This window comes from Nerophis lumbriciformis, linkage group LG06, assembly GCF_033978685.3.
Source record: "Nerophis lumbriciformis linkage group LG06, RoL_Nlum_v2.1, whole genome shotgun sequence".
Taxonomy (NCBI): domain Eukaryota; kingdom Metazoa; phylum Chordata; class Actinopteri; order Syngnathiformes; family Syngnathidae; genus Nerophis; species Nerophis lumbriciformis.
Genome location: NC_084553.2, coordinates 59,064,992 through 59,082,491, shown reverse-complemented (window position 1 = coordinate 59,082,491; position 17,500 = coordinate 59,064,992). Strand labels below are relative to the sequence as shown.

At 36.8% G+C, this 17,500-nt stretch overlaps 1 protein-coding gene and 1 long non-coding RNA gene across 5 annotated transcripts in view; one reads left to right on the top strand and one right to left on the bottom strand.

Annotated features, from left to right (window-relative positions):
- The window catches only part of LOC133608373 (collagen and calcium-binding EGF domain-containing protein 1-like), a 108,635-nt gene that overhangs the window by 6,395 nt on the left and 84,740 nt on the right, over nucleotides 1–17,500 (top strand). For 2 of the 3 annotated variants that reach the window (XM_061963566.1, XM_061963564.1), the window contains exon 2: nucleotides 214–294. The exons of the other annotated variant lie outside the window; for it this stretch is intronic. In XM_061963566.1, the coding sequence (XP_061819550.1) occupies nucleotides 214–294 (81 nt within the window). The remainder of the gene's footprint in view (nucleotides 1–213; nucleotides 295–17,500) is intronic. 3 annotated transcript variants of the gene reach the window in all.
- LOC133608936 (uncharacterized) overlaps nucleotides 1–17,500 on the bottom strand; it is a 73,808-nt gene that overhangs the window by 16,498 nt on the left and 39,810 nt on the right. The window lies entirely within an intron of this gene.

Sequence of the window (17,500 nt, the reverse complement as noted above, 5' to 3'; positions counted from 1 at the left end):
CTACTTTCTCTTTTGTTTGGCTTGTCCCAATCAATCAGGGCAGCCATCAAATTACTGTTTGTATGTCGAAAACACTCCTAAAAACCTCCCGACTTGACATCCTGCTGCTTTCATGTGAAATGATTTCTCCACCATCAACGCCATGCATCAAAATCCATGCAAAAAACAAAACAAAAGAGGCGACATTTTGTTTTCATTTTGTGGTTTCCTCAGAGCTGAATGTCCCGACAATAAGATCCTAACTGTGGAGTATCCCTGCATCCGGGCTGGAGGCAAGAACAGCACCTGCTTCAGGTGAGGCAGTCATTACCTACTGTACTGTCATTGGTCATTGGCCAGTCTACGTGTCAAGTCCTTTAGCACAGAGATCGGTTGTAATGTCCCGTTTCTGCTTAAGTCATTGGTCCATCTACATGTCAGTCATGTGTACTGCACAGTGATTGGTCGGTATGTCTTCTGCTTTATGCAGTCATTGATCAGTCTACATGTCAACCATGTGTACTATTGCACTGTGATTGGTCGTTATGTCTTCTGCTTTAAGGCAGTCATTGATCGGTCAAATATGTTTTGCACATTGATAAACTGGACGGTCTCATCACGTTCATTATGGTCATTGGTCAATCTATAAAAATCCATCATTAATGTACAACCAGCAAAGGGTTTGGTTCTGTCATCCCTGCTTTGTGCAGTCATTGATCAGTCTACATATCAACCATGTGTACTACTGCACAGTTGATTGGTTGGTATGTCTTCTGCTTTATGCAGTCATTGATCAGTCTACATGTCAACCATGTGTACTATTGCACTGTGATTGGTCGTTATGTCTTCTGCTTTAAGGCAGTCATTGATCGGTCAAATACGTTTTGCACTTTTTTAAACTGGACTGTCTAATTACGGTCATTGGTCAATCTACACAAATCAATCATTAATGTACAACCAGCAAAGGGATTTGTTATGCCATCCCTGCTTTGTGCAGTCATTGATCAGTCTACATGTCAACCATGTTTACTACTCCACAGTGATTGGTCGGTATGTTTTCTGCTTTAGGCAGTCATTGATCAGTCTACATGTGTACTAATGCACAGTTTTTTGGTCGGTATGTCTTCTGCATTAAGGCAGTCATTGATCGGTCAAAAATGTTTTGCACATTGATAAACTGGACTGTCTCATCACGTTCATTAGGGTCATTGGTCAATGTACAATCAGCAGAGTGATTGTTTGGCTTGTGTTTCCCACTTTGTGCCGTCATTGATCAGTCTACATGTCAATCACATTGCACATTGATTAGCTGGAGTGTCTCTTCAGCTGCATTAAGTCCATAGTCGGTTGACACAAATCAATCATTAATGTACAACCAGCAAAGGGATTGGTTTTGTCTTCCCTACATTATTCAGTCATTGGTCAGTCTACATGCCAATCATTAAATTCTACACACTGTCTTTTCAGGTTCATTGAGTCCATAGTCGGTTGACACAAATCAATCATTAATATAATACCAGCAAAGGGATTGGTTATGTCTGTCCTACATTATTCAGTCATTGGTCAGTCTACATGCCAATCATAATTTTCTACACATTGTCTTTTCAGGTTCATTAAGTCATTGATCGGTAGATACAAATCAATCATTAATGTACAACCAGCAAAGGAATTTGTTGTGTCCTCCCTACATTATGCAGTCATTGGTCAGTCTACATGCCAATCGTTGTATTCTACACATTGTCTTTTCATTTTCATTAAGTCATTGATTGGTAGACACTAATCAATCATTAAAGTACAACCAGCAAAGGGATTTGTTATGTCTTCCCTACATTATGCAGTCCTTGGTCAGTCTCTATGTTAATCATTATATTGTACACGTTGTCTTTTCAGGTTCATGAAGTCATTGATCGGTAGACACAAATCAATCATTGATCTACAACCAGCAAAGGGATTGGTTAGGTCCTCCCTACATTATGCAGTCATTGGTCAGTCTACATGCCAATCATTATTTTCTACACATTGTCTTTTCAGGTTCATTAAGTCATTGATCGGTAGACACAAATCAATCATTAATATACAACCAGCAACTTTGAAGAATGTCCCATTCATTTCAATGGGAATTTCAGAAAAAATGGGAATTCCGGGAAAAGCGGGAATTTATTTGAAAATGGTAAAAAAAAAAAACCTTGAATGGTCTGAATTAGTTGAAATGGTTGGTCTTGAAATTTTTCAAATCGGTCGAGAAATGTTGAAGTAGTAACATGTTGAATTGAAAAATGGTATTACGGAATTCCTGGAATTTCGGAAAAAACGGGAATTTTTCCAGTTCAAAAAACAACATTGTTTTTGGTCCTGATTAAGAGGAATGTTTTGACGGTGGAAGCGTTGAAATGCGTTCAAAAATGTGGTCGGAGTCATCGCCAGAAAAATGAGTGGAATTAGGGCTTTGGAAAAGCAGGAATTCTGGGAAATCCTGGAATATTTTTGAACTTGAAAAACGGGAAGTTTGAATTTCCAGAATGGTGGAATATGTTGAAGGTGGAATGGCTTGAATAGGTTGAAAAATGTGGAAATGGTGGACGTTTGAGAAATTGCCAATTCATTTTGAATGGGGAAAAAGGTCCCGGAAAACCTGGACTTCTGGAAAATCTGGGAATTTGTCCAGGGAAAGCCTGCGATTCCCGAATAGGCTGAACAGGTTGAAGTTGGAACGGTTGGAATCGGGTGAAAAATGTGGAAGGTAGAACGCGTCAAAATCTGGAGAAGAAGAAGAAGTTGAATAATAAGAATAAACAGATGAATTTTGGTGTAGAAAAGCATGTGTGAATGCTTTGGAGAATTCACACAATAAGCAAAGTGATGGCTTGGCATGTCAGTCCCACTTTGTGCAGTCATGGATCAGTCAATCATCATATTCTGCACGTTGACGAGCTGGAGTGTCTCTTCATCTCCTTTTAAGTCATTGGTCGGTTGACACAAATTAATCATTAGTGTACAATCAGCAAAGTGATTGGTTGGTTGTTATGCCTTTCCCACTATATGTTCTTTTTGATCAGTCTACATGTCAATCATTACATTCTGCACATTGATTAGCTGGACTGTCTTTTCAGATTCATCAAGTCATTGGTCAGTCTACATATCAGTCATTACATTCTGCACATTGATTAGCTGGACTGTCTTTTCAGATTCATCAAGTCATTGGTCAGTCTACATATCAGTCGTTACATTCTGCACATTGATTAGCTGGACTGTCTTTTCAGATTCATCAAGTCATTGGTCAGTCTACATATCAGTCGTTACATTCTGCACATTGATTAGCTGGACTGTCTTTTCAGATTCATCAAGTCATTGGTCAGTCTACATATCAGTCGTTACATTCTGCACATTGATTAGCTGGACTGTCTTTTCAGATTCATCAAGTCATTGGTCAGTCTACATATCAGTCGTTACATTCTGCACATTGATTAGCTGGACTGTCTTTTCAGATTCATCAAGTCATTGGTCAGTCTACATATCAGTCGTTACATTCTGCACATTGATTAGCTGGACTGTCTTTTCAGATTCATCAAGTCATTGGTCAGTCTACATATCAGTCGTTACATTCTGCACATTGATTAGCTGGACTGTCTTTTCAGATTCATCAAGTCATTGGTCAGTCTACATGTCAGTTGTTACATTTTGCACATTGATTAGCTGGACTGTCTTTTCAGTTTTATCAAGTCATTGGTCAGTCTACATGTCAATCAGTACATTCTGCACATTGATTAGCTGGACTGTCTTTTCATGTTCATGAAGTAGTTGGTTGGTCAACACAAATGAATCATTACATTCTGCACATTAATTAGCTGGATGTCTTTTCAGCTTCATCAAGTCATTGGTCAGTCTACAGGTCAGTCATTACATTCTGCACATCGATTAGCTGGACTGTCTTTTCAGCTTCATCAAGTCATTGGTCAGTCTACATGTCAATCATAATATTGTACACATTAATTAGCTGGGCTATCTTTTCCACTTCATCAACTCATTGGTCAGTCTACATGTCAGTCATTACATTCTGCACATTGATTAGCTGGACTGTCTTTTCAGCTTCATCAAGTCATTGGTCAATCTACAGGTCAGTCATTACATTCTGCAAATTGATTAGCTGGGCTGTCTTTTCAGGTTTAAGTCATTGGTCAGTCTACATGTCAATCATAATATTGTACACATTAATTAGCTGGACTGTCTTTTCCACTTCATCAACTCATTGGTCAGTCTACATGTCAGTCATTACATTCTGCACATTGATTAGCTGGACTGTCTTTTCAGCTTCATCAAGTCATTGGTCAGTCTACATGTCAGTCATTACACTCTACACATTGATTAGCTGGACTGTCTTTTCCTGTTCATGAAGTCATTGGTTAGTCAGCACAAATCAATCATTACATTCTGCACATTAATTAGCTGGACTGTCTTTTCAGCTTCATCAAGTCATTGGTCAATCTACATGTCAATCATTATATTATACACATTAATTAGCTGGACTGTCTTTTCCACTTCATCAACTCATTGGTCAGTCTACATGTCAGTCATTACATTCTGCACATTGATTAGCTGGACTGTATTTTCAGCTTCATCAAGTCATTGGTCAGTCTACATGTCAGTCATTACACTCTGCACATTAATTAGCTAAACTGTCTTTTCAGGTTTAAGTCATTAGTCAGTCTACATGTCAATCATAATATTGTACACATTAATTAGCTGGACTGTCTTTTCAACTTCATCAACTCATTGGTCAGTCTACATGTCAGTCATTACATTCTGAACATTGATGAGCTGGACTGTCTTTTCAGCTTCACCAAGTCATTGGTCAGTCTAGATGTCAGTCATTACAATCTGCACATTGATTAGCTGGACTGTCTTTTCAGCTTCATCAAGTCATTGGTCAGTCTACATGTCAGTCATTACATTCTGCTCATTAATTAGCTGGATGTCTTTTCAGCTTCATCAAGTCATTGATCAGTCTACATGTCAGTCATTACGTTCTGCACATTGATTAGCTGGACTGTCTTTTCAGCTTCATCAAGTCATTGGTCAGTCTACATGTCAATCAGTACATTCTGCACATTGATTAGCTGGACTGTCTTTTCAGCTTCATCAAGTCATTGGTCAGTCTACATGTCAGTCATTACATTCTGCACATTAATTAGCTGGATGTCTTTTCAGCTTCATCAAGTCATTGGTCAGTCTACATGTCAGTCGTTACATTCTGCACATTGATTAGCTGGATTGTCTTTTCAGTTTTATCAAGTCATTGGTCAGTCTACATGTCAGTCATTACATTCTGCACATTGATTAGCTGGACTGTCTTCAACTTCATCAACGCATTGGTCAGTCTACAGGTCAGTCATTACATTCTGCAAATTGATTAGCTGGACTGTCTTTTCGGGTTTATTAAGTCATTGGTCAGTCTACATGTCAGTCATTACATTCTGCACATTGATGAGCTGGACTGTCTTTTCAGCTTCATCAAGTCATTGGTCAGTCTACATGTCAGTCATTACATTCTGCACATTGATTAGCTGGACTGTCTTTTCGGGTTTATTAAGTCATTGGTCAGTCTACATGTCAATCATAATATTGTACACATTAATTAGCTGGACTGTCTTTTCAGCTTCATCAAGTCATTGGTCAGTCTACATGTCAGTCATTACATTCTGCACATTGATTAGCTGGACTGTCTTTTCGGGTTTATTAAGTCATTGGTCAGTCTACATGTCAATCATAATATTGTACACATTAATTAGCTGGACTGTCTTTTCCACTTCATCAACTCATTGGTCAGTCTACATGTCAGTCATTACATTCTGAACATTGATGAGCTGGACTTTCTTTTCAGCTTCATCAAGTCATTGGTCAGTCTACATGTCAATCATAATATTGTACACATTAATTAGCTGGACTGTCTTTTCAGCTTCATCAAGTCATTGGTCAGTCTACATGTCAGTCATTACATTCTGCACATTGATTAGCTGGACTGTCTTTTCGGGTTTATTAAGTCATTGGTCAGTCTACATGTCAATCATAATATTGTACACATTAATTAGCTGGACTGTCTTTTCCACTTCATCAACTCATTGGTCAGTCTACATGTCAGTCATTACATTCTGAACATTGATGAGCTGGACTTTCTTTTCAGCTTCATCAAGTCATTGGTCAGTCTACATGACAATAATTACATTCTGCACATTTTCTGGACTGTGTTTTCACAGTTCATGAAGTCATTGGTTGGTCAACACAAAGCAATCATTACATTCTGCACATTGTTAGCTGGACTGTCTTTTCAGCTTCATCAAGTCATTGGTCAGTCTACATGTCAGTCATCAGATACTGCACATCGATGAGCTGGACGGTCTTTTCAGCTTCATTAAGTCATTGGTTGGTCGACACAAATCAGTCATTACTGTACAACCAGCAAAGTGACATATCTGTCTCACTTGATGTAGTCATTGATCATCTTAACTGTCAATCATTCATCATTAGAAGCTATTTTGAACACTGCTCCAGTCCCTCCATAGCACACATGCATGTTCTACACAATGCATGTTCTTTCAAACAGCAACAGTCCCTCCATAGCACACATGCATGTTCTACACCATGCATGTTCTTTCAAACAGCAACAGTCCCTCCATAGCACACATGCATGTTCTACACCATGCATGTTCTTTAAAACAGCAACAGTCCCTCCATAGCACACCATGCATGTTCTACACAATGTTCTACACACATGCATGTTCTTTCAAACAGCAACAGTTTGTTCCCACTTTGGGTTTGGACTCGACTCCCAGGAAGTCAGAGTTGCCACTTACAAGTTCACAAAAAGACATTAAAAATGATCATAGTTTATATTATTGCATATTTGTCTTGTGATAAAGTTGTAATTGATTGCAAATAATTTCATATTTGTCCCCAACATTGATGTGCAATGGAGTAGGAAAGTTATCCCAGCAGGACGGGAGCTTTATTTGACAGAAGAGGATGTGATTCCTTATTTTTATCACTTTGGCCGAAAGAGGATGAAAAGTTGTCATGCATGGGAAACTTTTAGGATCCGCTTTGTTGATCTCATGTCGAGGATGGGCACGATTTAGGAAATATCAGCTCCATCATTGATTATTATTATTATATGAAGTGATATCAATTCGATCATTGATTATTATGTTAAGTGATATCAGCTCAATCATTGATTATTGTTATATGAAGTAATATCTGCTCGATCATTGATCATTGATTATTATTATATTAAGTGATATCAGCTCAATCATTGATTATTATTATATTAAATTATATCAGCTCAATCATTATCATTATATGAAGTAATATCTGCTCGATCATTTATTATATTAAGTGATATCAGCTCAATCATTATTATATTAAATGATATCAGCTCTATCATTATGTGAAGTAATATCTGCTCGATCATTATTATATTAAGTGATATCAGCTCAATCATTGATTACTATATTAAATGATATCAGCTCGATCATTATATGAAGTAATATCTGCTCGATCATTGATCATTGACTATTAATATATTAAGTGATACCAGCTTGATCATTGATTATTATTACATTAACTGATATCAGCTCAATCATGGATTATTATACTAAGTGATATCCGCTCAATCATTGACTATATTAAGTGATATCAGCTTGATCATTTGTTATTATTTTAAGTAATTTTCACTTTATTATTAAGTGATATCAGCTTGATCATTGATTATTATTATATTAAGTGATATCAGCTCAATCAGTGATTATTATTGTTATATTAATTGATATCCGCTCGATCATTTATTATTATATTAGATGATATCCGCTCGATCATTGATTATTATTGTATTAAGTGATATCCGCTCGATCGTTTATTAGATATATTAGGTGATATCCGCTCCATCATTAATTATTATTATATGAAGTGATATGCGCTCAATCAATAATAATTATTATTATATTAAGTAATATCCGCTCGATCATTGATCATTATTATATTAAGTGATATCAGCTCGATCGTTGTTAGTATTATATTAATTGATATCCGCTCGATCATTTATTATTCTTATATTAGGTGATATCCGCTCGATCATTAATTATTATTATATTAAGTGATATCCGCTTGATCATTGATTATTATTAACTGATATCCGCTCGATCATTGATTATTGTTATATTAAGTGATATCTGCTTGATCGTTGATTATTATTATATTAAGTGATATCAGCTGCATCATTGATTATTATTATATTAAGTGGCATTAACTCGATCATCCATTCATTTTCTACCGCTTATCCGTATCAGGGTCGCCACTTCAATGCAGGGCTCAACTTCATCATTGATTATTATATTAAGTGATATCAGCTCAATCATTGATTATTATTATATTTAGATGTATCCGCTTGATCATTGATTATTATTATTATTATATTAAGTGATATCCGCTCGATCGTTTATTAGATATATTAGGTGATATCCGCTCCATCATTAATTATTATTATATGAAGTGATATGCGCTCAATCAATAATTATTATTATTGTTATATTAAGTAATATCCGCTCGATCATTGATCATTATTATATTAAGTGACATCAGCTCGATCGTTGATTAGTATTATATCAATTGATATCCGCTCGATCATTTATTATTCTTATATTAGGGGATATCCGCTCGATCATTAATTATTATTATATTAAGTGATATCCGCTTGATCATTGATTATTATTAACTGATATCCGCTTGATCATTGATTATTATTAACTGATATCCGCTTGATTATTGTTATATTAAGTGATATCTGCTTGATCGTTGATTATTATTATATTAAGTGATATCAGCTGCATCATTGATTATTATTATATTAAGTGGCATTAACTCGATCATCCATTCATTTTCTACCGCTTATCCGTATCGGGGTCGCCACTTCAATGCAGGGCTCAACTTCATCAATGATTATTATATTACCGGTAAGTGATATCAGCTTGATCGTTGATTATTATTATATTTAGATATATCCGCTTGATCATTGATTATTATTATTATATTAAGTGTTATTAACTCGATTATTATTATTATATTAAGTGGTAACCGCTCGATCATTGATTATTATTGTGAGTGATATCAGCTCAATTTTTGATTATTATTATTATATTAAGATGTATACGCTTGATCATTAATTATTATGATATTAAGTGATATCAACTCGATCATTGATTATTAGCGCTTCAATGGACTTTTCTTAATCTACAAGGTTGTTAAGTCTTCCAGTTGAAACTAATGTACCGAGGCTTTGACTTTGTGCATTCATTTAAGTCTTTTCCTGTTTTTTTATTATAAGAAAGGTGTAGGTCAGCATTAATAACTGGTGAGAGGAGCACTCTGATTACTTTTGGATGCGTCTGCTACACCGTACAAGTTCTCCTGTATACAAGCAAGTGTACCGTACTCTTTTGTTTTGTGGATTATTTTGAGGCGTTCTATTAAAGAAGGGGGTTATATTTCAAATGAATAACTGGCGGGTGGAGCGATCACACGTCTATGTTGTGCTCGTGAGTGAGAGCGCCTACCTTGGAGTTAGTCCAATAGTTCTCTTATTTCTATGTTTTTCTATCATCCAAGCAAGATGGAGGTTATCATTAATAACCGGTGGGAGGAGTGATCTGATTACATTGACATTTTTAAATTATGCTCACACATCCTTGAAAACTTTGGGCTTAAACTTTGTGGATTATTTTGGGTCATTTTTTTAATTTCTATTAAGCAAGGTTGCAGCTATTAATAACTGGTAGGAGGAAGGATGGGATTGATTTAATGACTGGTTGTTGTGCACGTTCATGCAATTAGGCTTGAGAGAGAAAAGAGGGGTCTTTAATTTTTTGGATTATTTTTAGGTTTTCTATTTGTTTTGACTATGCCATGTGAGGGTGTAAATGATTGTTAATAACTGGTGTGAGGAGCGATCAAATCTGTGTTGTGCTCCCACTGAGCAAGTGTACCTCGCGCGTTGACTTTGTGAATTATTTGGAGTCTTTCTATGTTTTTATTAATGCAGGCAATGTGGAGGTTATCATCAATAACTGGCGGGAGGAGTGATCTGAGTACGTTGATGACAAATCTATGTTGCGCTCATGCATGAGCGAGTGAGCTGTGGGTTTTGACTTTGTGGATTCCTTCGGGTCATTCTCGTTATTTCTATTTAGCAAGGTAGCAGTTATCAATAATAACTGGTAGGAGGAGGGGTCAGATTGATTTCTAGACGTGCAAATGTTGCGCTCAGGCATGTGCTCGTGGTTGAGACGGCATTCTGTGATTTTTTTTCTTTCATTGATTATTTTGAGGTTTTCTATTTGTTTGTACTATTCGAGGTGGGGGTTAGAATTATAGTTAATAACTGGTGTGAGGAGCAATCAAATTCCTTATGTGCTCTCACTGAGCAAGTGTACCTTGGGCATTGACTTAGTGGATTAGTTTTAGTCTATTTCTTTCTTTTTTTATAATGCAAGCAAGGTAGAGGTTGTCATTAATAACTGGCGGGAGGAAAACAGTGGTCTTTAATTTTTTTTCAGTTTTTTTTTACTATGCGAAGTGGGGGTTATAATTATAGTTAATAACTGGTGAGATTAGTGATCAAATCTGTGTTGTGCTCTGACCGACCAAGTGGGCATGGACTTTATGAATTATATTTAGTCTTTCTATGTTTTCATTAATGCAAGCAATGTGGAGGTTATCGTTAATAACTGGTGAGAGGAGTGATTTGAGTATATTGATGACAAATCTATGTTGCTCTCACACATGCTCGTCGTGCATGATCGAGTGAACTGTGTGGGCTTTGACTTTGTGGATTATTTTGGGTCATTTTGTTATTTTTATCATGCAAGGTGGCAGTTAGTAATAACTGGCGGGTGGAGTGATCTGAGTATGTTGATGACAAATCTATGCGGCGCTCACACATGCTCGTCGTGCATGATCGAGTGAACTGTGTGGGCTTTGACTTTGTGGATTATTTCCGGTCATTTTATTATTTTTATCATGCAAGGTGGCAGGTAGTAATAACTGGCGGGAGGAGTGATCCGAGTATGTCGATGACAAATCCATGCGGTACTCACACATGCTCGTGCATGATCGAGTGAACTGTGTGGGCTTTGACTTTGTGGATTATTTCCGGTCATTTTATTATTTTTATCATGCAAGGTGGCAGGTAGTAATAACTGGCGGGTGGAGTGATCTGAGTATGTTGATGACAAATCTATGCGGCGCTCACACATGCTCGTCGTGCATGATCGAGTGAACTGTGTGGGCTTTGACTTTGTGGATTATTTCCGGTCATTTTTATTATTTTTATCATGCAAGGTGGCAGGTAGTAATAACTGGCGGGAGGAGTGATCTGAGTATGTTGATGACAAATCTATGCGGCGCTCACACATGCTCGTGCATGATCGAGTGAACTGTGTGGGCTTTGACTCTGTGGATTATTTCCGGTCATTTTTATTATTTTTATCATGCAAGGTGGCAGTTAGTAATAACTGGCGGGAGGAGTGATCTGAGTATGTTGATGACAAATCTATGTTGCGCTCACACATGCTCGTCGTGCATGAGCGAGTGAACTGTGTGGGCTTTGACTTTGTGGATTATTTCGGGTGATTTTATTATTTTTATTATGCAAGGTAGCAATTAATAACTGGTGGGTGTAGGGATCGAATTGATTTAATGATGTGTGAATGTTGTGCTCACAAATGTTCTCGGGCTTGAGAGGGCACTTTGTAATCTTTATTTTTCGGAATGTTTTGAGGCTTTGTTAAAATTATAATTAATAACTGGTGTGAGGAGCGATCACATTGATCGTATGACCCAGTAAATTGGGCTTAGACATTGTGGATTCTTTTTGTATCCGTCTACGTTTTTCTATGATGCAAGCAAGGTGGAGGGTATTATTAATAACCGGTGGGAGGAACCATCAAATAAGTCCATGTGGCGTTTGTGCATGAGCAACTGCACATTTAGTGTTTGACCTATTTCAAGCGATTTTCAACTATACAACGTGGCGGTGTTTATCACTAATAACTGGCGATCTCGGTGTGTGGCATCCAGCTCCACTTGAAGAGAAGAATAAGTGGGCACGGATAGAGAAGTCAATGCAGAGCGCACAAATCTTCCCACAGTGGAGGAGAAGACGTCTTGTTTAGACAACTTCCCCCTGACTGGCTGAGACGCTCGCACTGTTGCGGTCAGACTGCATCTTGTTTGCTCGCTTGGCTCCGTGAAAGATCTACGGCTCAGCGGGAGGCGCGTTAGATGGAGACGGATGTCTTCTTGACCAGTTTTTTCCCCCAAGAAGGCAGAGTTGAAGCACATTGTTGTTTCTTCAAATAACTCCCGACTGACGTACGTCGTACATCATTTTGCCTCCGCCGAGGCCGTGGCTTTTTAACGAGCTGTGAGCAGGAGCACGCGCACCTGGTGGATGGCCAGTCCCAATTATCTGCTGGAACAATACATATTTAGTGGTACAATAGTTATTTAGTCATGGTATCTACTATGCTGCGGGTTTAGTCAAATACACACAATAATATGGTTGCGTTTTTTTTAAATTATTATTATTATTTTTTTATTTTTTTTTATATGGTAAATATGGTTATGTTAAAGCGTTTTTTTTTGTTTTTGTTTTGTTTTTTTATCAATACAAATCTTTTTTTATATGGTTAAATGGTTAAGGTTTCTTTTATTTTTTTCTAATAGAATTAGATTTTTTTTTTTTAATGTGGTAAATATGGTTTTATGATAAAGGGGTTGTTGTCTTTTTAAATATGTCATATTGTAAAGGGGTTGTTTTAATAAAATAGCATTTTATTTTTGTAATATGGTGATATGGTAAAGAGGTATTTTTTTTTAATTAATACGATTTTTTTTTTTTTTTTTTTTTAAATATGGTAAATATGGTGAGAGAGTAAAGGGGTTGCTTTTTTCATTGATATAAACTTTTTTTCAAACGGTAAATGTGGTTTTAAAAAACGTTTTGTTTTTTGTTTTAAATGGAAGTTTAATTTTTTTTTATATGATGTATTATGTTAAAGCGGTTGTTTTTTGTTTTTTTACTGTTTTACATTTTTATCAATACAAATCTTTTTTTATAAATATGGTTAAGGGTTTTGTTTTTTTCAAATAAAATCATACTCCTTTTTTTTTTTTTTTTTTTAAGGTGGAAAATATGGTGATATAGTAAAGGGGTTAATTTTTTTTAATAAAAAAAATATATATGGTGAGAGAGTAAAGGGGTTGTTTTTTTCATTGATACAATCCTTTTTTCTTTTTAAAAAAAAAAAAAAAAGGTAAATATGGTTTTAGAAAGCTTTGTATTTTTTTTAAATAACTATATATATATATATATATATATATATATATATATTTTTTAATATTATTATTTTTTAAATATGATACATGTGGTTGTATGGTAAAGGTTTTGTTTTTATTAAACATCATTTTTAATAGGGTAAATATGGGTAAATGGTAACCTTGTTTCTCATATTAACCTACCCGGTAACAACACAAATTCCAAGAAGGCATGTTATAACAAGTAAAAGATATTTGCTGTTAAGTTGACATTTAGATTTTCAATACATGTATTTATTACATTTAAATAATTGTATTTTTATTCTTTGGGATAATAAAATATGAAAATATTAAATGAACTAAAACATTAAATACTGACATCCATCCATCCATCCATTTTCTACCGCTTGTGTCAAATACATTAACAATCAAAAGTGTAAAGTCACTTTCTTATCGGATAAAAGTTGAAATACATTTTAAAAATGTATACAAATGTTTTATGTATTTATTTGACCTATTTCTGAATTATAAAATTATATTTGACATTTTTATCATTATATTTTGTGATATATGCTATACCAGTCCAAAGTTTTGAGACACCTAAAAAAGTGACTTTCAACTTTTGGTTTGTATAACTTAACTACCTCTGGGTTATAAAAATATGTATTGTAATAATAGTACTAATTTATTAGTACAATGTTATTTTATTTTATCCCTTCTAAACATGTATTTATAGACTATCCAAATCAAAATTAGAGCAATGTTATTTTTAAAGCTATATAAAATGTAATCTCCAAAAATCGTCAGACATTTAATATATAATTCATATCATGAGAAGTGTTTTTTTTAATGAAATTATTTCAGGCGTTTACCATTTTTATTCCTCTTTCACTTACATTGACGTCATAACTGCGTCTCTTGCGACGTAATTACAGGATCATCGCACAAATTGCTGTCATCGTTGGCAAAATATTAGCGTATCGTATCGTGTCCAATTGTCTGTCAAAAGTCCCGACCTCCATGGTTGCGTGTGTGTGTGTGCGTGTGTGTGTGTGTGTGTGTGTGTGTGTGTGTGTGTGTGTGTGTGTGTGTGTGTGTGTGTGTGTGTGTGTGATGGGACAATTCTCACAAGTGTCTTAGGGGTCACCACAAGGTCACTCAACAAGTTATTTCCCAACATAACAAAGTGTGAAAGTGGTTTTGCATGCTGAGTCCAATCATCACCTGGAGCTGCGATGCTTCTTCCAAACATTTTTTTTTCCCCCCCTCCGCTTCGCTACTTTCCTCGCCCGTGGCGCCTCTCTCCCACTCGGCGATGTGGAGAATCTATTTTTATTCCTGATTGGCGCTGACGTGTTAAGCGTTTGGAAATCTGCGCTCCCGAGGAGAGAGGATCCAGTTGCTACCCAAACAGTGGGGCTAATTACGCCACTTATGCTGCTTCAATGATGTTGGCGACAATCTCCAGACACTTTGTGGGATGTTTTACAAGAGGGCTTCTCACTTAAAGCACCGCTCAACACGGGGCTGGCCAAAGGGCGGCCATTTTCGCCCAACAGCTTGTTTTTTTTATTGGCGCTCGACATGTTTTTAAATAAATAAATCCATCATTAAGATGGCGCCAATTTATCATCGCAACTTTGTCAAGTGCATACTTGCCAACCCTTTCCGATTTTCCCGGGAGACTCCTGAATTTCAGTGCCCCTCCCGAAAATCTCCCGGGGCAACCATTCTCCTGGATTTCTCCCAATTTCCACCCGGACAACAATATTGGGGGCGTGCCTTAAAGGCACTGCCTTTAGCATCCTCTCTCACCTGAAACCTTAACCCCTTAACAGCCGCATGCTGTCCAGGCGTCCGCTTTTCCTCAATATAAACAGCGTGCCGGCTCAGTCACATAATAATGTAGCGTTGGACGGGTTTCAACAATGGTCTTTACTCGAAAATGTCAAGAAATGCTTACACGTTGTATGATCTTTTAAGTTTTACCTGGTTTAATGACAACGTTAATTTCAAGCACACACACACACAAGTGAATGCAAGCATACTTTGCCAACAGCCATACATGTTACACTGAGGGTGGCCGTATAAACAACTTTAACACTGTTACAAATATGCGCCACACTGTCAACCCTCACCAAACAAGAATGACAAACACATTTCGGGAGAACATCCGCACCATAATCCTGCAATGTTTTAAGTCAAAGTTAGAAGGAACACGTAAAACATTGATAACAAATTGTATTCCAGCTGATACGAGCTGTATCCCGGCTAATTGTTATGCTTCAGATTGCAAGCAAAACATTTTGGTTCCGAGCCGCCGCACCTCTTGTTTGCGTATCGAATGTCAGAGTGAAGCCCGTAAGATTTGACTGAAACATCCGGTCTTAATCGCTAGCATTAGCTTCCAGCTAAAGGTCGACCATGACTTAGTTTTTACAAGCGTGGGAACAAAGAACGTGAGTGTGAAGGACAGTGCTGAGAAGAAGTGGATGATATTCATTAGGGATGTCCGATAATATCGGACTGCCGATATTATCGGCCGATAAATGCTTGAAAATGTAATATTGGAAATTATCGGTATTGGTTTCATAACTATCGGTATCTGTTTCAAAATTAAAATGTATGACTTTTTAAAAGGCCGCTGTGTACACGGACGTAGGGAGAAGTACAGAGCGCCAATAAACCTTAAAGGCACTTCCTTTTGCGTGCCGCCCAAATCACATAATATCTACGGCTTTACACATTCACAAGTGAATGCATGGCATACTTAGTCAATAGCCATACAGGTCACTCTGAGGGTGGTCGTATAAACAACTTTAACACTGTTACAAATATGCGCCACACTGTGAACCCACACCAAACAAGAATGACAAACACATTTCGGGAGAACATCCGCACCGTAACACAACATAAACACAACAGAACAAATACCCAGAACCCCTTGCAGCACTAACTCTTCCGGGACGCTACAATATACAACCCCACCCCCCTACCTCAACCCGACCCCGCCCACCTCAACCTCCTCATGCTCTCTTGGGGAGAGCATGTCCCAAATTCCAAGCTGCTGTTTTGAGGCATGTTAAAAAAAATAATGCACTTTGTGACTTCAATAATAAATATGGCATTTCTTTCCATAACTTGAGTTGATTTATTTTGGAAAACCTTGTTACATTGTTTAATGCATCCAGCGGGGCATCACAACAAAATTAGGCATACTAATGTGTTAATTCCACGACTGTATATATCGGTATCGGTAATTAAGATTTGGACAATATTAGGGCTGCAACTAACAACTAATTTGATAATCCATTAATCTGTCGATTATTACTTCGATTAATCGATTAATAATCGGAGAAAAGAGACAAACTACATTTCTATCCTTTCCAGTATTTTATTGAAAAAAACAGCATAGTGGCACCATACTTATTTTGATTATTGTTTGTAAATGTTGCAGTTTACAAATAAAGGTTTATTAAAAAATAAAAGTACAATTGAAACATTTAAAAAAGGAGCCTCTGCGCATGCGCATAGCATAGATCCAACGAATCGATGACTAAATTAATCGCCAACTATTTTTATAATCGATTTTAATCGATTAATTGTTGCAGCCCTAGACAATATCGGAATATCGGTAAAAAAGCCATTATCGGACATCTCTAATATTCATTGATTTACAGAAATAAATAATCAATAAAATGAAGCAGAATGAGTCGATAATGCCAGCCCAGGGCGTTAAAATAATGTTTAAACATTTATCCATGAAAATATGGAAAAGCTACTGATTGTGTGTCTCACCGTAGAAGTCCACTCTCCAAGATATATGCCGTACAATATTATTACTTCATAAAACTCCTGTGTTTTAGGCCACATTGCCCACCCCTATGGCACATGGGGCACTGCCCCTGTCAATGTGGGACATTATCCTCTCTATTAGTTTGTGGTCTCGGAGCGTAACCCCTGCTAATAGGGGAATTGATTGCCGTGTTGTTGTTATACTCGTTCCGGCCCTGATCCCTGTTAGATGAGCTGGTGTTTTAGCGCCGACCCGTATTTATTAACACATTCTCATCATCATCATCATCACCTCGCTTTACTTCATCTTCACTGGCCAATTACACGCCTGGTACTCCCCCAGCAACTGGCTCTTAGTTTTTGATGT